Genomic DNA, 25,719 nt, shown 5'->3' with positions numbered 1-25,719 from the left:
CAGATTTATAATAAGGCATCCACAAATTCCAAGGGTGGATTGAGAAATAGCATGACACACTACACCTTGAAGCAAACTTTACAAAGAAGCTCCAAAATTTACACTGTCATTTTAAGAGTAAAAATAGTCAGAGCATACTTGAAATTCCGTAAGTGATTACGGCACTGGACAGCCCATAAATATACATATTTAGAAACATCTGAGAAAAGCAACATAACTGTCCAATGAAAAATGTGCAAGTTTAGCAATGCTATAACAAGAGTGCAAATAAAACAGTAAGGACATCTGAGAAAAGTAAAGCTTTGTTGCATGACATTAGGGGAGTTAAGCAAGTCATCAACTGTAGCTAGAAGAGTCCATACCTCGCCCACAGCCTTGACTTTGTTTCCCAGAACTAACATTCCAATTGGGATACCTCTTAGGTTTGGGCAGCTTCTGATGTTGTGACCAGAGGGCCCAGTCTTCACTACCTTGTAGAATCCAGGTCCGCCCCTGAGTACTGGGACGTCATGCTCTCGCATTGTCATTTCCTGTGTGCAATGCACATTGAAGTCTTTCAATAAATCCTCCGAATTTGCTACCTGCTCCTGACAGATAAAACAAAGCAGATCATCAATACTTCCGTTTACCTCTCTACTCCTTCAAACATAAACCATTCATAAATGAACATGTACATGCCAAGTTTCCAATTTCTGAGCCACTAAAAACACCAATTTGCTGCTTAGCAAAAGAAAATGCAATATTCATATATAAAAGGCAGGTTTCAATTCAATTTCCAGCAAAGGGCCCACGATTTCAGAAATAATCCCCAATGCTGCTGAAGGAAAAAAAACAGTACTGTGGATTGACCGTTCGGGAAATATTAGCACTCTAGAAGTCCAGTACACACGAATGGCCTATACCACTGCTGAAAAATTAACATCTATTCCCAAACACAGAACAATTGTTAAAGTGAAAACATGTTGCCTGATGCTTTAAAGCTGAGCTCTAGAAGAATATAAAGAACACAATGAAGTCCCAGTAGGTATTAAAACAAAAATTCTAATGCAATTTGACAAAGAACAGGTACAAGTACCCAAATCTGTCATAACATCAACCTCTTGCACCTCCTGACCTGATAGTCAGCACTGCCCTGTGCAACACTGTCAGTTCTACCATGCATAAATCGAGGTAGGGAACAGCAAAAGCATCACCGCAGAGCATTTCTTTATCTCCCAATCACCAACTGAGCTTCAGTTTGCCACGCATCAATAGAAGCTATAATGATTTTGTGTTAATCTTGGGTTACATTTTTTATTTTATTGTTGTATGCGTCTAAATTGAATAGTCTTGTGACTTCTATCAGTGTCTGATTAAAGCTTGTAGGAGGGGTTTTCATTCTACACTGTCCTATGAGGCTGCAGGACCCCTGACCCTCTGTCAGAATGGTGCCGATTGGCCCTGTGATGATCACATGCACCCTGTCAAGGAAAAAAAAAAACTCATCTAGCAATAGACACCAATCTGAGCATGTACAGAGTGACTTCAAAGGCTCTGTGTGTTCAGAAGATAGATCGGGGACAGTGGAAGATAGGGAAAGTTAAAGACTGGATCAAACAGCCTTTCTACACAATGTGGAGGATAAACCCATTAGGTTCCACAGTGAGTAACATTGTTTACTGCATATAAAGGAATGGTTTTACTGTTGTGCATTTAGGGGTTTAGTAACAACTTAAGCTTGTTCCCCTTTAAACGGATTTATTGTTCACACTGAGGTGTAGGACCTGGCTATGCTGTCCAGCAGGGGTGGATCAAAGACTGCCTGATTGAACTTACAAATCCTTTACAAGAGAAAACCGTTCAAATGAATAATTCTCCCAGTACCTGGAGTTCAGCTTTAAAAGTAGTTATTTGATTGAACTGACTGATACTTCTGCGATTTGTGCTCCTCTATTATATAGGGGGGACAAAGACTCTTTCCATATACAATGAGAAAGCTCATTTTAAGGAATTTACTTTTGTATTCACAAAAATGCTAAATCTTATGTTGTAGCTATATCACCAAAGGTAGGGAGCATGATAATATTAGCCTGTGTTCCATATCCAATAGGAGTTTTTCTTCTGTGAGCTTGACTATGATAAAAATGTTTAGTCTTGCTTTAATCCGGGAACATACCAGAATAAATCTTACAAACCAATCCTAAAACTTTCATTAAAAGAATATAAAGCTAAACATTCTCTAGTATAGTTCAAAAGTTATAAGCAATACACTTTATATGTAGAATGCACAGAAAACCAATATTAAATTAAACTTCACGCTATACTAACATGAGAGAAAAACAGATATTCAGGTTTTTTTTTTCTTATACCCTAGCGTCGCAATTTAGCGGCCCGGGCACATTTAAGCATTATATCAGGCACCATCTTATTTGTTTTAGTATGCAGAAAATAAGAGGCACCTAAGGTTTCTGAATACCAAGCTTGTCAAAACCTTGGTGGTTGAAACTCCTCTAATGACGGTCACACAGCACTATAAAAGGTTGATTATACAAAACTTCATGTATTGAAAGCCCCTGTAATGCTCCACCAATAGTTTCTTCGCTATCATGCTCCACCCAGGGTTTCTTCACCATCATGCTCCACCAAAGGTTCCATCACGCTCCACCAATAATTTCTTCACTATTGTGATCCGCAAATAGTTTCTTGGTCAGATGAACAGAACTTAAACATTTTCCTTTATTGGAAGCATATTCCAAACTGTTTAAAGTAGAAACATTTTTTCCTGCTCATACAACTCTCAGAAAATGTTTACATACTGAATATACACCAATGAAGGCAAAGATGGTCATACTTTTTTTTTTTCCTTAACATGCAGTGAGGATGTTGCATGCACTTGTGAGCATGCATTTTACAGTGCAATAAATGGTCATGATCAGGGACCAGAGAGAACCAGTATTCATTACAGGACCTCCATGCTTATTTCAAAGAATGCACGCCACACACACACACACACACACACACACACACACACACACACACACACACACACACACACACACACACACACGTACAAGGACAACAGGGCAGCGAACAAAATACTGACATAACTTTTAAATATATTACCAAAAACAAACACGTTTCTCTGCAGGCCTAGTATACATACATTTAGCTTTTATTATGGGCATGACAATTGTGTCACAGTTTTGAATATCTTTTATATGACACACAATGTGGAAAAATAAGAAACATTTGCGCTTTTATACATTTACATAAATGGCTATAGTAATTTCTTCAAAATGTAAAGATTTTTATTGCAATAAAAATGAACTTTGACATAAAAATACAAAGGATTGTATAAAATTACGCTTAAAAAAATGGACGAAATTGTGCAAAGCTTATATCAACCAAACGTCACATTAAACTGACATGTATGGTTCCGTTGGGCACCTGTTATTGTTCATAATAAGGTTCCCATAGTGCTCCTTCACCCACAGGTATCAAGGTAACAAAATTGATGCTTTAAATAACACAACACCCAAAACAGGATTTAAGCTTTATGAAGGCACAACCAAAACATAATTTGACCAGGGCTAGGTTCAAGAATGCTAACAAAATCTTGGGCCTAAACTCAATTCTGGGCAAAAAGGCTCTGCATGACCACCCCTGTAAAATGCAATAATACACTTGGGAACGTGTCAAAAGGCAATTGAGAGATGTATAGTAAAAGAAAAAAGAAAAAAGCCAGCTTAACTGCTTTGGAATTTCCTGGAAGGGGCACATGGGCTGCATAAATTTATCACCAATAACAGACGGATTATAAAAAAAAAAAAAAAAAAAAAAAAAAAAAAAAAAATTCAAGTTGAGGAACTCCAAATGATCAAAGCCTAAGGCCCAAAGTTAATAAAAAAAAAAAATAAAGCACAAGGAACACTACTTTATGTGACATCTTCCTCTGATGCCTTGTCAATTACAGCGATGGGGGCACTCAAGACTGCCCCACCATGCCCATCCTTTACACCTACACTTAAGGAAGCCATACTAAAGCTTCTATGAATGAAATAGGATTTATGAATGGAGGGGGTGGACCCTTCAACCATCTGCTTGTCCTTCATTCATAGATTCGGTTGTATTTATACAAACTGAAGTGCAGCTTCTATGAGTGGAGATTCTGAGTGGAAAGGGCAGCATAGTTGTGCACTCTTGATGAATGAGGGATAAAAGGAATAGATGTCAGCACACCAAGGTAGTGAGGACTCTACAGGTAGATGCATTTCACACAGCAACACTGCATTTATTCATTGCATAATGAATAAGCAGAGCATCGATGTGTGAAACGTGTCCATCGGTTTTGCCTGTCCTGTGGCGTTATTCAGGTTACAAATTTTACAATATAGGAAATTCATCACTACCTGTGTGTGCAGCCATCCATTCTGTTTAGCTAAATTGCATAGGCTTGAGCCGAAGCTAGCACCCTTGGGAGGAGTCCGTTCCCCAGCCTACCTGGTACCATCACTCACCTGGAGTGGCATTTTATGTTCCCATTACTCTTGATGAAAGCCTGTTATGACTCAGTTTTATTAATCCTTGCCACACCAGCATTAGATTATATAGTGTAAGGGGTGTTCGGACAACAGAAAGGGAAGGTTTTGCCTAAACAAGAAGGCAGCAGCAGAAGGGGCACTTAACTCCGATAGTAAATTTCCCCACTAAAAAGCATTCCTCAGGATCCAGTTTTTTAAAAAGTTTGGATCTCATCTATTGTTGCAGGCGATTTATAAGCTACAAGAGGTTAAGGGAGCCACATATATAGATTGGGTCTTTGCAAAAGGGCTTGCAGGTGGAACAGCTTTTGTGCAATTCCTAAAAATACTCTGACAGCTATTCCTTAAAGCAGAACGTCACCCAAATAGGTAGGGTCCGCTTTTCCTAGCACCCCCCCCCCCCCCATCAAAATTGCACATATGGATCCTGGAATGTTTGAACAAAGGAGACAAGGGTGCTAAACATTCAGGTGTAGAGCTTGGTAGAAATGCAGACAAGGATAGCATAAAAATGCACTCACAAAATGGAGAGCACACAGCATGTGTTTCAATGCGAGTGGAGCCCTCTGGAGAGCCGTGTAGTGTTGCAGAGATCGGTAGGGGTGTAAAGAGCTGCACCAGAAAGCTGCCAGCGTGTGGTTGCTGTTACCCACCTTGGAGCTCAAGCAGGTGGTAGTGAGATGCAGGTCTTCTGGGCTGTCTCCTCCGGCCATGCTCGGCACTCCTTGGTAGGATCGAATGAGTTGGGCGGCTTGTGTTACAAGGTGGATAAAAGCGACCACACTCCTGCAGCTTTCTGGTGCAGCTCTGTATCCATCTAGCTACATCCTAACAGAACATGGCTCTCCAGAGGGCTTTGCTCTCGCATTGGAACACATGCTGCTTAATCCTCTCCATCCTGCGAGTGCATTTTTATCCCTTCCTAACTTACATTTCTACCACCCTCTACACTCAGATGCTTGGCATCCTTGTCTGCTTGCTTGTTCTTACATGTGCCACAGATTGCTCAAGACTTTGCCCAAGTAGCTGCACACATCTACAGTCCTTTAAACAAGGCTTTTCAGAGACCTCTAACCCAGCTTTCCATCCTAACCCTAAAACTCCTTTATTTCAACATAGCTTTTCCCTTCCTCATCTTGGAATGTTTGCCTATTCTCACTTTTAACAAGACCTCCTAAGACATCTGGATTCTTGGTTTTAATCCCCTCCAGTGTTACCTTGGATGCGTGCAAATGGAAATTGTGCTGCTGAAAAGTGATTCTGGCCAGGTCAAATCATAGACAAAAACAGGTTTTCCTTCTAATACCACCCCTGCACCTTGCTACAACCCAGCTCATCCTCAATTCTGCAGTCCCAATCCATGAAAGCAACCCTGTAAATTTATGCTACCTCCGCCATGGTTCACTTGTTTTTTTTAGACCACACTAAGCATTTTTCTTTAGTCTCAACAGACCAAAGAACCTTTTTTGCATGCATGTCTTCTGCCTTTTGGTAAACTCCAGATTTATAGGAAAATTGCAGATTTTTCCCATCACTTCCTCATGAAGCCTAATCTTGTGGTGCAAATTTATTTTGCTATAGACATTTTCACCTCAGCTGTGAGCCTTTGTAGCAACTTCAGCGTTACCACTGATGTCTTTGCATCAACCCCAACTCATGCCCTCCTTAAAATCACTAAGCATTGATGGATGGCCCTCTACACAGAAATTCAATTGTACCTTTAAGAAGAGTATTTGTGTAATCAAGTAAAATCCTTTTCTCAGAATCAATTAAGGGATACAGCTCAATAGTAAGACACTTAGGGTATTACTGCCACCTACAGTTTAACCCTTGGTTACCTACTAAAGCGGTGTCCCCACAAAATGCTTGACTAGGAGTCCATTGAGGGACACATCCTTAATACATCACAAAGGATGGTGGCTGGGTGTTCAACCTGTGGCCCTCCATATTTTGCAGAACTACAAGTCCCATCATGCCTCTGCCTTGGGGAGTCTTAACTGTCATCCTTGCAATTCTCATGGGACTTGTATTTCTGGAACAGCTGGAGGGGGCCACAGGTTAAACATCCCTAACTGGTAGCAAGACCCTAGGTTTATCAAGCCATGTCCCTCAAAGGATGATAGAGAAAAGGATTTGGTTGTTTAAAGTACACATAGTAAAGCAAATCACTGTACAAAGGGAAATCATTTGGTTTCACGCCTACTAGTTTTAGGCTTGCAACAACTGTCTGCTTACCTTGTTAATATTTTTCTATGCACTATGCCAGAAAACAGATTGAGAAAAGACTTGTTGTCAGGAAGAATATGCCACAGGAAAGAAAAGACCGAGTCAGCCTGGTACAGTGCAACTCACCTTGGGGAGAAAACCTTTAGCAGTCCAAGATAAAAAGTCCAAGTCCCTGGCTCCTTGGCTAGCATAAAAGATATTCTGAGCAACAGAGTTTGAGAGAGAAATAGCAGAGAAAATGGGGTAGAAGTAGCAAAGTGCATAAAATACAGTTAATACAGGAAAAAGCACAGTAAGACTTGCACTACTTAGGATGTACAATACTTCGGAAATAATTTAACCTTAAATTAACAGCAATACAAACCAGCTTTAAACATCCAAACCTTGGCCTGGATGTAGTGTGTCATGCCATTTACCAGAAAACAATTGAACACAATCCCCAAATAAAAAATGTCAAAGATGTCAGGTGTAAATGGTAAATGTTTACAACAAAAATTCATATAGCAGATCACCTCTCAAATGAATAAAGCATTTTTAAAAATACATCTGCCATGAGAGAAACACGCGAGTTGCAGCTGTGGACTTTTCCTCCTGATAGTGCAAGTTGCCTGCTTATCATTTTAATACTTGAGTAGTGTCAATCTTATTTTTGCCTTCATCGAGGAATTCTAACTTTTTTTTTTTTCTAAATTTTTGTTCTGGGTTTAGAATAGAGTAGAAAATGAATGTGATTCACAGCGGCCAGAGGCAGCTAGTCTTAACATTTTCAGGAGGGCAGAGGCAATGGCAGCCCACATTTCTCTCATGACAAGTATACTTTAAATAGTGGTATGCATTTTTCTACTGTACTCAAACTTGCTATTGAATGAAAAACAGCAAAAAATTTTAACACACAATTTTGCTATACATCTACTGAGAAATCAGTTCTTAGGGGTCATTTACCAAACACCTTTTTTATTTTTTTTAAAGACCGTGCAGTAGGTAACACTAGAAGGCTTTATGACCCCCAATAACAGTCAAAGAGCCTTCGAGTCATTTATACTGTATGCAGTCCAAAACATTTTTCATAGAAAGCACACATTATACAGAATTAACATAGCAACAACACATTTTTGATGACATTCCATATATGTTTAGCATGTGTTGTGTATTTTACGTTATTTCCTTACTGCAACCGTAAAAAAAAAAAAAAAAAAAAAAGACAATTTCATGCTCAACATGAATTTTTGAGAAAGGGGTCATGTGAAAACAATGCATTTTCAATGCCCATGTAAATCACCTCTGTAGTGAAACGCAGCATAATCCGTGCAATCTGGGGCAATGTGAATGAGCCCTCAGCCTTTTATCTATGAGCGTTCATATGACAGTCAGATGGGGTATAAAGCAACAATGAAATCCTAAAGTCCCCATAACTGCCCAAAGCTCAGTTTATAGGGTCTCAGAAAATGCTCTATTGTTCTTCAGGGTCAACGTACAGGTAAAGCAATACATGAACATACAACTTGGGAACAAAGCTGGATTTTGCTATGCAACTTTCAAGGGTTTATATAGGAAGGTTGCTTGGACACACTCACACTTTGTTCTTTGGTTTTGCTGTACTATAAAATCAAACTTCAGATAAATAAATAAAAAAAAAATAAAGCAATGTCACAAGATATATACAGCAAATAACTTAAGAGTCTATTGTGGATGTTCTCTGGCTGCATAAAATGCATCTTTGTAAAGTATAGCAATGGACAGAAAAGGTCTTTCTGCTCAATTTACATTTAGAAGCCATAAAAATTATGACTGTCTGGTACCAAGAAGGTATTCAACCTCCTTCCATCCCAAGCGGGTAGTCTACCAACTATTACTGGCCCTCATCCATTAAACAGAATGGAGCTTTTAACGTTTTTTTTTTTGTCTCAAAATGACACATAGGCATGCAAGTATGAATGACCTATCAGCCCAAAGCCTCCCCTTGTGGGGTCGCCTGCTGGCACTCTTGGATCCTTATCTTGTTCTGCCCCATAACAAGTGCTTGCTATGGGGGTAGAGGTGAGGGCCCGATCCTGAGCAGAGATTTGTGTATTCATTGACAAACCGTGTGACTCGGCTCCACCTCACAGGATTTGATTGACCACAGCAGGATCTAATAGTTACTGTTGCTGCCTTCACATCCAGGGAGGAGGGAGAGAAAGGAGAGAGCCGCTACTCAGGCATAGCACTGGATCGAGATTGGGCTCAGGTATACATTGGTGGGGCTGGTGGGGGAGCTAAACAAGCTTTTTTTTTTTTTACCTTATTGCAGAGAACGCATCAAAGTAAAAACCTTCTGACTTTAAAACCACTTTAAGTTTAAACTTAAACTATAGAGGCATTGCCTATTGCTGCAAGCATGTACAGCTGTATATAGTCGCACTGTTTAGAAAAAGACTGATGCAGTTGGCAATGAAAAGCTAGAACCTTTGTTCCTTTCTTACCCATTTGACCAATGATTAAATCTTGGGTCAAATAAGTCCAATTCCACAATTTTTCATTTCATAATTTGAGGTAAAGCTACTATAAAATAAAGTAGCTTAGGTATTAGCCATTTTAGATTACTTTGTGGACACCTGACCATCATAACTAAAATCTTGTTGGATATCAAAAGATCTATAAAAATAAAACGGACTGCTCACACTACAAACAAGGAGTGCAGTCATTTCTTTTGCACCGAACGAGGCTGAGAGAAAAAAGGCAAAATAATTTCCTATAATATTATAATTTCCTTTTATTTTTCAAATGAAAGGCTGACACCACTTTTGGCAAAAATTATGGGAACGGTCTCGTGAAGGATCAAGTATGGTTCCCCTGCACGAAATGGTCACCAACTCTGACACCCTTCCAGCCGAGGTGATAGCCATCAGGAAGGCTAGCTTGTGTGACAGCAAGACTAATGGAATTTCCTTGATAGCCTCAAACTGTTGTTTCTGTAACACTGACAGTACCAGGTTTAAGTCCCAAGGACACATAGGTGACCTAATGGGGGGAAGCAAATAAGTTAGCCCTGCATAAAGGTTCAGATCAGTGAAAGGGAGGCTAATGCCACGTACATACGACTGGACTTTGATGGACTAGGTCCGAGGGTCTTCCCGTGGACTTTCGATGTACTTTCTGAATGAACGGACTTGGACACACACACACACACACACACACACACACACACACACACACACACACACACACAGAGAGTCACACCAAAGTCCAACGGATTCGAACGTGATGACGTACGACCTGACTAGAATAAGGAAGTTCATAGCCAGTAGCTGCCCTAGCGTCCATTTTTGTCTGGACTAGCATACACACAAATGGAGTTCTCAATAAGAACTGGGCCCGGCAGAGTTCCGGACGAAAAATTAGAAACATGTTCCATTTCTAAAGTCCGTCAGATTTTTGGACAGCAAAGGTCCGATGGAGCCCACACACGATCGAATTGTCCGATGGATTCGTTCCGTCGAACCTTTGCTGTCAAAAAGTCCGGTCCTGTGTATGTGGCACAAGGGCCTTGGAAGAATACTGACAAAGGCCCCGATTGTACTCAAAGCCAAAGCCAATCTGATGTCCACAGCTAACTGTAGAAAAGAGAATTCTCCCAATCATGCATTTGAGGATGCCATTTCTGGCTTCACACAAAGCAATATAGGTTTTCCAGATCCTATAATAGAGCTTCTTAGTGACCGTTTTTCTGGCATTTAACTAGGGTAGACACTTCAATTCTTTAACATCCTGGCTTTAATAGCCATGCCATCAAACTTAGAGACTGTAAATTGGGGTGGAATATAGGACCTTGAGACAGCAGATCGGGGCCGAATGGAAACGTCCATGGCTTGTCTATTGCCAATCTCTGGGAACCTTCTGGGCCAGGCTGGTGCCACCAGGATGACTGGAGCCTCTTCTCTCCAAATCCTGCGCAACAAATGTGGAAGGAGAGGAATCGGGGAAAGCATAAACCAAGGAGAACTGGCTCCATGGAACTACTAGTGCATCTGCTTCAATTGGCAACGGATTCCTTGTTCGGGACACAAACTGCTGTAGCTTATTGTTGAACCTGGATGCCAATAGATCGTCCTATGGCCATCCCCAACACTGGCAGATTTAAAAAAACACGTTCGGGTGTAGTAGGGACCATTGCCCCAGGCAGATCTTCTGGTGGCTGAGATAATCTGCCTTCCAGTTCTCTACTCCGGGGATATGGGCCGCAGATAGAACCGGCACATGTCCCTCTGCCCAGGTTAATATGTGCTTCACCTCCTCTTGAGTTAAACGGCTCCTGGTACCCACCCTGGTGGTTGATATAAGCCACTGCAGTGGCATTGTCAGACATACCTCCCATAACTTGATGGGCAGGCTATGCCCTTGATCATCTCCCCTGAGCTGTGAGCCCCTCTAGGGTTGCTGCCCAGCCCGAGAGACTGGCATCTGTGGTCAATACTCTTCAAGAAACCAGGAGTGAGTTTCTTCCCTTTTGCAGGTTCTGATCCTGCAACCAGCTGCTTAGACATAAGCTGCCTGGGGAGATAAGGACATGGGGTAATCCAGGGCTTGTGCTCTCCTGTTCCAAGCAGACAGGATGTCTTGTTGTATAGGCCTGGAATGAAATTGGGCATAGTAAACTGCCTCGGAGGACACCATCCTTCCCAGAAGACACATACAGAGACGAATGGAGGGTTGCCTGGTGGCCCTTACCTGATCCTTCAGGGCACAAATTTTAACCGGTGGCAGAAAAACCTTTGCCTAGATCGTATCCAGGGTCAGACCTAGATACTTGAGACTGAGCTGGTCTCAAGGCTGACTTATTGGTATTTACCCAGCCTAGGTTTCCTAAATATTGCACTGTGCAGGCTACACTGTTCCAGGGCCTGTAGTGGATGATTACCTGCTCAGAGATCACTCAATTAACCAAGCACCAAAATCCACTGGGCCCTTAAAAGACCCAGTACAGGTGCTAGGATCTTTGTAAACACCCGGGGTGCTGAGGTAAGCCTGAAGAGCAGTGCCACAAACTGGAAATTATGTTCTCTACTGCAAATTGCAGGAACCTCTGATGAGGTTGAAAGATAGGTACATGTAAATAAGTGTCCTTGATATCTATGGAGGCCAAGAAGTCTTCCATCTGGAGCAAGGCTACTACCGAGCAGACGGACTGCATGCTGACGGATTGGATTAACAGATCTTAGGTCCCAGATTGGCCTTATGTCCCCATTTGGTTTTAGAATCGTGAACATGTTCAAATAAAACGTGGCACCTGTATCACGCCCTGATGCACTACTGCTTGAAACAGGTTTTTTTTGGAGGATCCACAGCAACTTTGGATCTTAGAAATCTCTGAGGGGGACACTGTTGAAGTGACCCACTTGTCCTGCACCACTTTCACCAAATGTCCGAAAATTGAAGTAGCCTTCTCCCCACCCAATAGAGTGGGAGCGTCCCTCAAGAGGGCTTGGTGCCGGGTTTAAAAGTTCTTGACCCGGGATTTTCTGGCCTTGCGACTTGACCCTGGCTTTAGCGCCCTGTCGGCGATAGAACTGCCTGAGCGCAGAACTGCCTGAGCGCAGAACTGCCTGAGCGCAGAACTGCCTGAGCGCAGAACTGCCTGAGCGCAGACATACCTGAAGAAGTCCCTAGATTTAAAAACTAAGAACACTTGGTCCTCATTACAGGAAGTAAAGAACTTTGCTGAGGAAATCTTTTGGATATATTTATCCAGATCAGCAAACGTTCCTTATGAAATTGGAACCCTGCTAATAACTTCTTACACATAAGCCCGGCTGACCAGTTCTTAATCCACACAAGTCTGCACATGTGCACAGACAGGAGAACCAGACTTGCTGTGTAAAATCTTTTAATGCATCTATAGCAAAAACACAGCGCTCAAGGAATATCTGCCCTATTTTCAGCAAGATCATCCTCCTGGTTGGCCTGTCAGGTCTGAGCTGATCCTTTAAGGACTGGCAGACTCCAATTGCTGCAACAGTTGGCTGAATAGCTGAACTGGCCAAAGAAAAGGAAGCCTTTAATAATGACTCCAGTTTCTTGTCAACAGGGTCTTTCAAGCCCTGTGTGTTATTCACTGGACAAGTTAGGACCTTGTTTAAAGAAGACTGTGGCATCTACAGCTGACATGCTCCATTTCTTAAACTTTTCCTCAATGGGATATAAAAGGGAAAATATCTTAGGAGGAATAAAAATCCTGTGAGGATGTCCCCAATCAGCATACACTGCCTGTTCCAATGGTGGGTGCAAGGGGAAAGCCTGTGCAGCCTGAGGAGGATTTAGAAACCCTAAAGAGGACATGGGAGGCTCTGAAAATGCTGCAGGTGGCAACTTAAAGGCAGAATGAACCATCTTGGTAACAGCCTTGATGAAAAGCTTCTGCAACTGAGGCTTATACCAACTATACATCTTCTGGCCCAGATTCCTCAGAAGCAGACTCATTCACCATGCCATTTCCCAAGTCCTTATCTAGCTGTTCCTTCCTCAACCCATTTCTGCTCCAAATTAAGAGGCTCAGGGGAAGGGGCTAGGTCACGGTTCTTGGCACCCTGAGGGATGGAGGCAATCATGCCAGCAATCCTGTGCTCTAACCCGGCTAGGGCTGAGGACAATTCATTCCTGATGAAACAAGGTGAAGCAGTGTTGACTGTAGGCACAATACCAGACAGTCGCAGCGGCTCAGATTGCCCAGAAGCCTCTGGTCTCTCAGGTGATACAACACTAGGGTTATGACTTAGCTCCTCAGGAGCTACCAACAACATAGGTGTGCCTTTCCCTGTAGTGTTAAACCCTGCTTTTTTTGACGACATTGCAAGTCACAAAAAGGGAGTACCTGGGTTTAGTATTTTACCCTAGAATGGAGTCCATTTAATAGGACTCGCCAAGAACCTATGCAACAATCTTGCATGCGCAGCTCGGTGTACACACAACATACTGAGAGGCCGCCCCCCCCAGTAGCTACAAACTATCTCACTTACCCATCCAAGGGCAGGGCAACCTTCGAAACAAACTGCCCAATCTTCACCCATCACAGCGGGTTCCTTTCACTATCTGGGACTGGGTACCCTTTTAATGTTTTAGGATCCACTCCCTTAGACCTGTACAGCACCCTGCAGGAATGCCTGGTGTCCAGCGCTCAGGTCACATTACGGGCAAAAAAAAAACTGAAGTACTTCCTTATAGGTTGGGATGTATAGGAGATAACTTCCTGTCCAATGACCTTTGGTCTACCAATATCAATTCATCCGGAGATGAAGTACAACCCAGTAAACAATAATAGCTTCACTCTGTTCCGTAATGTAGGAAAAAACAAAAAAATTTTTATTCTCCATCTCTCCACACATATATATATACAAATAGAGCTTTCTTTTAGTGGTATTTGATCACCTCTGCAGTTTATTTTTGAGCCATTAACAAAAAATGTGACAATTTTGGGAAAAAAAAAAAAAAACTAACATTTCGGCCAACATGTATTCAGCTTTTTTTTCTCCTGGTAAAGACAGCAATCAGCAATTTTTAGTGGGACTGACATTGCGGTGGACAAATTGGACACCTGATACTTGACACTTTTGGGGACCAGTGACACTAATACAATGATCAGTAATATATGCACTCTTACTGTACTAATGATACTGGCGGGGAAGGGGTTAACACCAGGGACGATCAAAGGATTACGTGTGTCCCTAGGGAGTGCTTTCCAACTGTGAGGAGGATGGTTTGACTGGACAAAAAGAAAGATCAGTGTCTCTGCTTTCCTTAGGACAATGACTGCCAATCTGCCTTGTTTACATAGGCAGATCGTCGTTCTGCCTCTTCCGGGAACAATTGCGAAAGGCCAGAGGACATCGGGTCTGCTGGACCCGCTGATTAGCTCCCTCTCTGCGCCCCCCCCCCCGCTAATGCATGTGACGACATACAGGCAGAAAAGCTGTCTGGAACCATTTAAATAGAAAGCAAAGTCAAAGCCTTCTTTGTGAAAGGCTGTACATGCTTGTACTCATGTAGATACTAAAAAGGTATCTGCATTAGCATTTACCCAAGCATGCTCATCTGGTGTACTCATGTCCCTCCCCCCCATGTTACATTTTGGAGCCTCTAGAGCGGGTTTCTTCAACCTTTTGAAGAGCGAAAGCTAGTGATTTGGTTTCAGGTTGCAGGCCACAATGAACTATGGGGTTTTACCACAAATGTGAACGAGCCCTTACTGTCCTGAGACCCCTAAAAAGACAGTTCACACCAATTTGCTGTGTTTTTTCCACACCTCGGGTGCAGCACAGTGCACATGCGTGTTAGCTGCACCTTTCCATAGTCTTCCGTTACACTTTCAGAAAGCGCCCCAAACCTGTAGGGGGAAAAAAAAAAAAAAAAAAAAAAAAAAAAAAAAAGTCTACGGCTCAGTGCAGCTAACCTGCAGGAATGCTGCAGGGGCACTGCATTGCACTTGCAGATTAGTCTGAAAGCTGGCACTACAGAGGAAGCATCAGCCTATGTGGCTCCTGCTCCCTTCCTCTGCTGCAGGTGCTGGAAACTTGCATGCTGATGCTCTGGGATGGAGAGTCGGCAACCGATTGTAATTTGGGCTTGTCAACCAGCCATTCCAGAGCATGGTTATTAGCTTCAATGGTTGTAGGTCGCAGGCCACATCAGAGGGTTCACATGATCTGCGGGCCATGGATTAAGCTCCCATGCTTTAGACGTTCATGTGCATGAGCCCTAACTTACTGCTATAATTAATTTTATATTAATCTACCGTAAAACAGGCTTTTACAAAAGGAGCCAAGACGACCGAGGAAAATGAAAAGGTGGGGAGTTTTCCCTCTGAGAATTGTTGGATTATGTTGGCTGAAACTCCATTCTATTGGCGTTGTATTACAGGAGTAGAGACTGTAAAAGATACTAAACCAGAGACACAAAAAAAAAAAAAAGAAAAAAAAAAACTTATGTAACCTAGTTTTTTTTTTTTTTTTTTAACACATCAATCCAGACAAATAGACTGTAGACCTGCAATGTAAGGCATTTGTACCCATACATTTTGCGTTAAATTTTACTTACATCAACAGGAGCCAGCAGACTTTTGCCAAGATGCTGATTAAATGACAGGCACCAAGCTTCATTGTAACCATTCATGTTAGGAACATACTTCTTTATTGTCTCATCATTCAGTCTAAGCCACACACCATCATCATTGTGGATCTAGATGGGAAACAAGCAACAATAGCGAGCCACGCTCTCCTGTAACACATTCACTACCAGCAAGGCCTACCTATATGGTGATTTCTGAGGGACACTGGTAGGTGCGGGGATCTAACAGGCAATACTGGTGACAGATGTGAAGGAAAGTGTATAGTGAAATAGTGTGGGAAAGTGGGACTGCTAAAGTGATTAAACAAGAGAAGAGGATGGCAAAAAGCAAGCAGAACTAGCAGCGTCCATCACCAATGGATAAAGCAGAAATATATACACACTAAGAAATAAAAAGGGACAAGAAAGCAGCATCTGTAAAATAAAATATTGCAATTTTAAAAAGGAGACGCTACGCTTTACAAGATGTATTTTTTTTTTTTGGGTAAAGAGTCAGCTGAATGTTTTTCCATAATCCATTTAGACAGTAACATTTCAGTTTCTAACATTAAAAAGCGAAAGGTGAATGGAAATATACTATCCTTTATCATTTTAGGTCTTATTTAAACCAGTGTAAAGAGCAATGCTTTGCAGTGAGCAATGCTTTGCAGTGATCAATGAGATTTCCATAACAGATGGCAGCTTGATTAATGCTGAATACAGTTTAGAGCACTGCTCTTTGACATGCTAAATAAGGACCTTAGTACTGTCACTAAAATACAAGTAGAAGATACGGTATTGTATATAAGCCAACTATGCTGTGTACATTTCAAAAATAGATATATCAGTATAGGTCAAATCTGTTTTTACCATATTGTCTATTGAGTTATTACCTCATCAACAAAAGCGATGGTTCCATTGACTTTCACTATGCCTATCTGCTCACTCTGAAGGGAAGGGTGGCTACGAATACGAAGCCCTGCACTGTCCTTGGCCACAAATTTGCGAACCTACAAAGTAAAGGTAGACAGAAGGGAAAGAAAACCTAAGCGAAAGCGCACAACCCATACTGAAGTTTGCAATGGTCAATACTCCACATATTTGGTGATAAAACTTGAATGTTACAGGTTGTTGCTAGTTTCCCAGATTTAAAGTGATGGTTCTTTGGAGGGGGGGGGGGGGGGGGGGACACACACACACGAATTCCAACTCTTCTTATAGGTCGCACATAAAATACGACACCCTTTACCATGTATAACTGATAAGGTTCCCTGTGCATTATAAATCATGAAAACAAGCCAACCAAGTTTACAGCATTTTAAAAACAAATTTTTTTTCTTAAATCTATAGTTGCACACATCAGTGTTCATTCTAATAAATCATGTATAAACCTAGGGCCTGTGGATCTCGATTTTCCTGCAACATGGCTCCGAGGCACCCCCCCTCATATTCACTCCAAACTCTTTCTAGTTAAAAACTGCTTCATCTCAATTAGGATTGGGTTGCATTGTGTTCTATATTCTGATGCTAGGGCTACTATTTACCACCATTAAACAGTGGGTTTGATTTACTAAAACTGGATTGTGCAAAATATGTTGCAGCTCTGCATAGAAACCAATTTTTCTTTGTCAAAGCTTAATTGAACAAGTTGAAGTTAGAAGCCGACTGGCTACCATGCACAGCTGCAACAGATTTTGCACTCTCCATTTTTAAATTCTTATTAGCAGCGCTTTACTGTTTTTGCATCACTTTTTCGCTGCTAGCAGGGCGCTTTTAACCTCCGCTAGTGGCCGAAAAAGGGTTGAAACCACCTGGAAAGCGCTTCTGCAGCGGCACTGCCCATTTGTATTTACCACTTCTACAGCACTGCAAAGAAGCCTCTTGCAAGACTTTTTTTACGTCCTGTCAGCGCAGTGCCCCAGTGTGAAAGCACTCAGGCTTTCACACTGGGATTGTAGCTGAGGCTGTTTTCAGGCGCTATTTTTAAATGCTAAAGCGCCCGAAAAACACCTCAAGTGTGAAAGGGGTCTTATGGTAAATCAACCTCAATGTGACTGAACGATAAACTTTTATGGTTTACACCAACAAATAAATCCACAGAGTGGACCACCCACACACTCATTCTTTTAAAGAAATGGGGAAAAAAAAAAAAAATTTTTTTTTAAATTAACAAAAATGTTGTTATATAAAATGACAAGTAGAAAAGAACTTTCATTTTAAGACCATCATCCAAGCATTTTAAGGCAAGGCAGTAGAGATGGTCAAACCCACTGCTAAATTATCCCAATTTCCATTTTCTTAAGTGGCTTAAAAAGGAACATGGTGTGCTTTTTTGCCAATTCGAGTCCTTTTATTTTAATTTTTTTTATTTACACACTTAAAGCAAGCAAGTCTCTGTATAAAGTAGAAGCTGCTGCTCGAGTTGTAGTCTTTTCACATTTAGACCACAAAACAAGAGGATTCCCCCCTTTATCCTTTTTGCCACCAAATACAAATGTTTGAGCATTTTTTTCCCCTTTGCAGGGCATCTAGGTAAAGGGCAAATACTATTTGTTATACAACTTTTTTGTTTTCGGATTACAAAATGCCTTGTGAATTTAAAACCATCATATATACAAACCTTATTTGGCTGTGGTTCTGCTTTAGGTTTTACCAACTGAGTTCCAGGAGGAATCATGCCTTTGGGTGGGTCCTTTACTTTAACTTCCAACCCAGCATCTATAATAAAACAAATTTTACAAAAATACAGTGAAAAAAAAAAGTAGTAGCCAAAAAGATCTATAAAAATATGGGCATGTGCAAGATGTACTGTATTGCTTGCTGTTCAACTGTCTCTTGCCAAACAGAAGGAGACGAGGAATATAGATCCAAGACTTGTCTAAAAAGCGATATCTCATTAATACTTTGGGCTGGAGCAGTAAAAAGTAAAACATTCTTTAAGGATAAACCAGCAGAGAAGGGCATTCTGTAAAGGTTGCAAAACAGTATTTTATTTAACTCAATTCACCACACTGTTCTAGGTAACTGGCTAAAACATGCAGATTTATCAGAGCAAATCAATATATTCCTATGTGGGAGATGCGCAATTAGTCTAAATTAGGAGTAATTTTAACTGTATTTATAAAACATTTAGATGCATGCTTTCCTAGCGAATGTAATCCGGTATTTTTCTTAGCATATAGCAACAGTTTCAATACCCAGTGGCTGAGATCCATTTAGTGCACATCATGGGGTCAATTTAAAACTTGCATAACAGCCTGAAGAACATTTGTTTTTGACCAGTTCTCACAGAACAATTCTATGTGCAGATCCGCTGGAAAATGGTAAGGCTATTTTTTTCTTCTTATAAAACTGACCCTCATTGTAAGTACAAGCCATAAAATGGTGTAACCCAAGAAATAAATTATAACTAATGAAAATGAATCAGATCTCAAAAAACCCTCAATGATGGGACACTGGTACATTTTGCATTACCAGTTTTACTTTAAGTAAATCTCATGCAAGACTTGCCTTAAAGCCGAGCTCCAGGCAAACTGCCAACTACACAGAAGAAATGCATACAAGTCCTCGGATTTAGGCTAGGTTTACATTTGCATGGGTGTGTGTGTAAAATCGCGGGAGTTTCCGCACACAAAATATGGTTAAGATGATGTATTCATGAACACAAGAGCTGCATTACTATCCCAAGTCTGCCTGGATTTTTACATTAAGGTACACCAATCATTAAAAAAACAGGGGAAAACACTGCAGACCCTTTCCTAAAAGTATGAATGCCTGTCTGTCACACAGATTGACTGGCTTCAATACCTTGAGACACAGACCTATAACAAGCAAGTCAAGAGCCCATAAATGTAATACTGAAAGCAGTTTGCGAGCAGGACAGCTCGAAATTTCAGAAAGTCGTCCAGCAATGGCAGCCCCCGTGCTTTTGTCATGACAGGTTTTCTTTTATCCTTGACATACTGCAACATCGCCATCCCCATACATGAGTAAGAGCGACAAGAATAAGTTAGACAGACACAACATCAGGGTGTGTAGAATAATGTATAATGGAGGGTGCCAAAAACTACAGCATTTAAAGAGGGTCAGTTTAAAAAAAAAAAAAAAATTAAAAGTCAGCAGCTGCAAACACTGTAGCTGCTGACTTAATAAGCACACTTACCTGTCCAGGGCGCCCACGATGTCGGCCGCCTGAGGCTGACCCGTCCCTCGGTCTTAGGTCCAGGCGCCGCCATTTTGGCTAAGGGAAACAGTCAGTGCAGCCTTGCGGCTTCACTCCCCGTTTCCTACTGGGCATGCGTGAGTCGCGCAGTGCTTTGTGAATGGGGCGTGCTGTGTTCTGGGACACACAGTTCCCAGAACACAGTGCACGGAGGAGAGAAGACAGAAGATCTCCGCGAAGGAGGAAGAGGCAGATTAGGATGATGTGCCTAGCAACAAGCATTTCTGGTAAAGATTTTTTTCTAATTTTTAATGTATTTTTTTTTTTTTTCAGGGTGGCCCTCCACTTTAATAGTTCTACGTAATGAAGCAGTGCTAAATATCGCTTCAGAAATGAGGATAGCTGACAAAGTGCTAATAACGTTCCCAGGTAATTCTGAACCAATCTTAACCACTTAAGCCCCAGACCAATTGTCAGCCTAAGGACCAGAGGTCTTTTTACAATTCCGCACTGCACTGCTTTAACTGGTAATTGCGCGATCATGCAATGTTGTACCCAAACGAAATTTGCGTCCTTTTATTCTCACAAATAGAGCTTTCCTTTGATGGTATTTGATTGCCTCTGCGATTTTTATTTTTTTACGATATAAAAAGGAAAAAGACTGAAAATGTAAAAAAAAAAAAAAAAAAAAAAAAAAAAGATATTTTCTACTTTTTATTATAAGAAAAATCAAATAAACTAAATTTTAGTCATACATTTAGGACAAAATGTATTCATCCACATGTCTTTAGTAAAAAAAATGTCAATAAGCATATATTTATTGGTTTGCGCAAAAGTTATAGCGTCTACAAACTAGAGTACATTTTCTGGAATTTACACAGCTTTTAATTTATGACTGCCTATCTCATTTCTTGAGGTGCTAAAATGGCAGGGCAGTACAACCCCCCCCCCAAATGACCCCATTTTGGAAAGTAAACACCCCAAGGAAATTGTTGAGGGGCATGTTGAGCCCATTGAACATTTTTTTTGTCCCGAGTGATTGAATGATGACACAAAAAAAAAAAAAAATTAAAAAAAAAAAAAAAAAGTTTACAAAAAGTTGTCACCAAATGATATATTACTCACACATGCCATAGTTATATGTGGAATTGCACCCCAAAATATATTCTGCTGCTTCTCCTGAGTACGGAGATATCACACATGTGGGGCTTTTTGGGAGCCTAGCCCCTTACGGCACCCCGAAAACCAATCACTGCCTTCAGGATTTCTAAGGGTGCAACTTTTTGATTTCACGCCTCACTACCTATCACAGTTTCGAAGGCCATAAAATGCCAAAATAGCACAACCCCCCCCCCCCCCCCCCCCAATGACCCCATTTTGGAAAGTAGACACCCCAAGCTATTTACTGAGAGGCATGTTGAGTCCATTAAATATTTTATATTTTGCCAGTTGCAGGAATATTACAATTTTTTTTTTTTTTTTGCACAAAGTTGTCACTAAATGATATATTGCTCACACATGCTATGGGCATAAATAAAATTACACCCCAAAATAAATTCTGCTGCTTCTGCCGAGTACGGGGATACCACAGGTGGGGGACTTTTTGGGAGCCTAGCCACGTACAGGACCCAGAAAACCAAGCACTGCCTTCAGCATTTAAATATAAAATGCTACCAAAAAAAAAAAAAAAAAAAAAACACCCTCAGCGATCGCAGGCATCAGGCCTGACTCTGCGAACGCTGCAGTTATGTGTTTAGTGTTTTGTAAGTGATAGTGATCGATTGATACTGCACTTGGGTGGGCTGGGTGGAGGGGCAAAACGCAGGTGCCAGCAGGTATCTGGGCTGATCCCGCTAACAATGCGTTTTTTTGGAACCCTAAACTGCTGGGGACACTAGTATAGATCTGATCAGATCAGGTATTGATCTGTTCAGATTCTATACCACTACGGGAGGTTTATGCTTTGCACGTGGGTGTTAGCGGTACTGGCACTAACCTAGCGCTGCCTGGGGCGACGCAGACCCTGACCCTAAAACCTAATTGATATCACCCGCCGGGTGATCAGGGGGTTAATCCTTTATTGGGTAATAAATGGTGGGTGCCCTGATGCTATAAAAAGCAAACTAACCAGAGTCACTGGTAACACTTATATGGTGATCACTGGTGAAAGGGTTAACTAGGGGCAATCAGGGGATTCAAATCTTTATTAGGTAGTATATGGGGGTACCCAACGCTATAAAAACCTGGCGGTGAACATAAAAAATAACTAGTTACCTAGCGGCACCAGTGACACTAATGCAGCGATCAGAAAAACAATCGCTTAGTGACACTGGCAAAAGGGGGTGAAAGGGTTACCTGGGGGCAATCAGGGGGATTAAAACCTTTATTGGGTAGTATATGGGAGTACCTAATGCTATAAAAACCTGACGAGAACCTAAATAACTAACTGGCTATCCAGCGTCACCAGTGACACTTATATGGTGATCGCTGGTGAAAGGGTTAACTCTAGGGGCAATCAGGGGGTTAAACCTTTATTAGGGGGTTAGGGGGGCTACCCTGGACCTGACACCAACGGCCCTGACACCAACGGCCCTGACACCAACGGCCCTGACACCAACGGCCCTGACACCAACGGCCCTGACACCAACGGCCCTGACACCAACGGCCCTGACACCAACGGCCCTGACACCAACGGCCCTGACACCAACGGCCCTGACACCAACGGCCCTGACACCAACGGCCCTGACACCAACGGCCCTGACACTTTTTACTGTCACAACTGACACTAAATGCAGTGATCAGTAAATGATCACTGCAATCAGTGACACTGACTGAAGCGAAACGGACAGCCGCAGCCAGCGGGAGGGGGTTCGATCGGACCCGCCACCCGCTGGAAGGCAAGCACGTACATGTACGTGCTTGTGCCTGTCGGTGCCATTGTGCCGTCGTACATTTACATGCGGTGGTCCTTAAGTGGTTAAAGGTATAAAGTGCTAATAAAGTGCAGTCTCCAGGCTATTTCTCCACAAACTTAGAGTTCCACGACCAGCTCCTTTTAAAAAATTGTCACACTCAGCATGCGCCAAGCAGTGCACCGTTTGGTGCATGGCGAGTGTGACATTTTTAAAAAGGAGCATTGTGAAGATGACAGGGATCCCTCACCTTCTTCAGTGTCTAACTCAGTTATTCATAGAGCCCATTATACCCCTTTAAAGCTGTATTCATGGGGTAAAGCAGTTACATATAATTGTCCAAGGTGCACTACTGATATAGATACACTTATGCATATGCTGTGGCAATGCCCCAAACTGCATATTTGACATTTTAAACTCCTTAAGCTCTACGCAGGTGACGTTAGACTCAAAAATAGCATTGCTGGAATTATACCAGAAGATGTCCTCCCAGTTGAAATGCATGTGATGTGGTTGAGGACTAAGTATACGGCACGAAAACGTATATTACAAAAAAAAATTCTATCAAAATACTCGGCAACAATGAGGAATTGACTAACATAGGAGGAGTCCTCAAAAAAAAAAGTGTGAAAATTTGGCATTGGTGGCTTGTTTGAACAATCAGTTGAGTAAATAAGGGAAGCCAACAATGATATAGAAGGGGAATAATGAAGTATGGTCCATAAAAGGAATAAAGTGAAGGAGGAACTTAAGAAAAGATTGAAGCGATAGGACTGGAGCACAAATATGGGAATGGGGTGCTTTTTTCTCTTATGTTGGGGGAGGTATATTTGAGAGGGGGTATGTGTGGGAAATGTATTGTGTGATTTGAATAAAAATCTAAAGAGTAATAAATATGTATGTAGTCCAGCCAATACCTAGTTTCTCATGCTAAATTTGACATTTGTGCACCCTAAAAAATTGAACTGTTAGGGGTTTTATCTCCCCTGATGCCCTTTGAAATTACTCTATAAAAGCGTATAACAGCAGCTTGAAACCTTTGCACACTGCCAACACTATTTTGTCAAGCCTTGATTTGATAAGATACTATAAATTGATCACCACTTCCACAAAGAATAAGATAAAAATACATACCAATTTCTATTCCATCTATGGTAACGTGAATGGTGTAAAGTCCAACTGCTCCAGGGGTCCAGTTTGCACAGTAGGTGCCATCATTGTTGACCCTTATCAACATGTTCTCACTTGGCCTGTGAAGATAATAATGTATTTAATAAAATTTATTTTTTTAGTTATGCTCAGTCACACCTAAAGTCAGATTATACCCCAATCCTCCAGTCAGATAAAGCCCAGGTCTTCAAGGATGTATGACATGCCATTAAAAAGACACTGACCGAGAAGCAAGATGGTACAGAGTGCCTAGTGACAGCAAGTCTGGCCTTTTTGTGAGAGGCCAGGGGTCATCTCCTAGGAGGGAGCATAGCTGCATAACCGGTTCTTCTGGGCCAGTTAAGCGCAACTTTTTTCTCTTCCTCTACATTGTGGAGCAGTTGAGAAGGAATGCGCACTGGAGGGAAGCCATACATCGATCCGAGTCCATGGGATTACCAGAGCATCGAATGCCAGTGATAAATGATCCTTGGTCCTGGTCACAAACAGGGGCAACTTTTTGTTGAACCCGGAAGCCAGGATGTCTACACATCTAAAGTTCCCCATGTATGACAGAAGGTTGAAGATGTTGGGGTGGAGGGACCATGCCTTTTGGTACAGAGGATGACTGCTGAGAAACCCTGCCTTCCAGCTGTCCACTTTCAGATGTGAACAGAGATTGTTGGGCAGTGCTTTTCTGTCCAGGAGATACTGAACTGTGAGAGATTGAAAAACTCCTTCCCAGCATGTGAGGCTGGAATCTGTTCTCACTGTTCAAGAAGGTGGGAGCAAGGCATTTCCCATTTCCAATGCTGGACTGGTAATCCACCTTGCTAGGGGGTTCCTTGCTTGACTAGAGAAGCATAGGGAAGTCTGGAGATGAGTTTTTTCAAAGCCAACAGAATGTTGTGTTGGAGGGGCCTTGAATACACAGCTTCAAATGAGGAAACCCTGAAACCAAGGACACATAGTAAATCTCAGAGGGGTGCTTTTTTTATCGCAAAGACTGAGCAAAAGACCTTAAAGAAGGTTGTTTGGTTGAAAGAAAACCCATTGCTACTGCTGTCTAAGATGATGCTCTTTGCCTTGTGTCAAAAGTGGAGGAGGAAGTAACCGAGTACCTTAAAAAGGACTCTTGGCAGTTTGGTGGTAACAGTGCAACCTGTTATTTCATGTAACACCTGTAAGTCACCTGATACGAAGCTCTGAATGGTGGAATATTTACTGTCAATTTTTTAAGTTTAACACTTAACAAGTGAATAGACTCGAAATGATAGTTTAACAAATACTATTCAGGAGTTCATAATAAGTGTATAGCAAAAAGTAGCTGTAGCTTTTGGGCTACAGTAATGGTCTGAATAAAAAGACAAAACCTGTCTTAACTTTCCATATATCTGGTCACTGTATGGTCCAAGGCTGTGTCTGCCACAGTGGGCATAGCCCTGGAAAGCACTCTTGGGTCTAGGAACCATAGGAATAGACCATGGTTCTGGACCTGCATATCACCCTGTGGCTAACTACACATATTGCAGGAAATGTTGAGGTGAACACCAATGCAGGATTTAGTGCCTGAACATTACAGGCCAGCCCCACAGCGCGAGTATGGGGATGGTTCTCAAGGTTTCAATCCAGAAGGACTGCTTCAATTGTTCTAGAAGACTGTGCAGAGGTTTAT

The 25,719-nt window shown here is 41.7% G+C and overlaps 1 protein-coding gene across 16 annotated transcripts in view; it reads right to left on the bottom strand.

The window, feature by feature from the left end:
* Nucleotides 1-25,719, bottom strand: part of MYCBP2 (MYC binding protein 2) — a 399,577-nt gene that overhangs the window by 106,277 nt on the left and 267,581 nt on the right. For 11 of the 16 annotated variants that reach the window (XM_077483080.1, XM_077483077.1, XM_077483078.1 and 8 more), the window contains 6 exons: nucleotides 24,030-24,145; nucleotides 18,442-18,539; nucleotides 16,715-16,831; nucleotides 15,813-15,953; nucleotides 6,873-6,947; nucleotides 363-587 (listed from right to left, as the gene is read on the bottom strand). In XM_077483080.1, the coding sequence (XP_077339206.1) occupies nucleotides 363-587; nucleotides 6,873-6,947; nucleotides 15,813-15,953; nucleotides 16,715-16,831; nucleotides 18,442-18,539; nucleotides 24,030-24,145 (772 nt within the window). The remainder of the gene's footprint in view (nucleotides 1-362; nucleotides 588-6,872; nucleotides 6,948-15,812; nucleotides 15,954-16,714; nucleotides 16,832-18,441; nucleotides 18,540-24,029; nucleotides 24,146-25,719) is intronic. The other 5 variants (XM_077483083.1, XM_077483092.1, XM_077483089.1 and 2 more) reach the window with 3 other exon arrangements.

Source organism: Lithobates pipiens, unplaced genomic scaffold, assembly GCF_037356315.1.
Source record: "Lithobates pipiens isolate NorthernLeopardFrog02 unplaced genomic scaffold, aLitPip1_a1.2 Scaffold_16, whole genome shotgun sequence".
Lineage (NCBI taxonomy): Eukaryota > Metazoa > Chordata > Amphibia > Anura > Ranidae > Lithobates > Lithobates pipiens.
The sequence above is the reverse complement of the archived record's forward strand: the minus strand, read 5'-3'. Positions and strand labels throughout refer to the sequence as shown.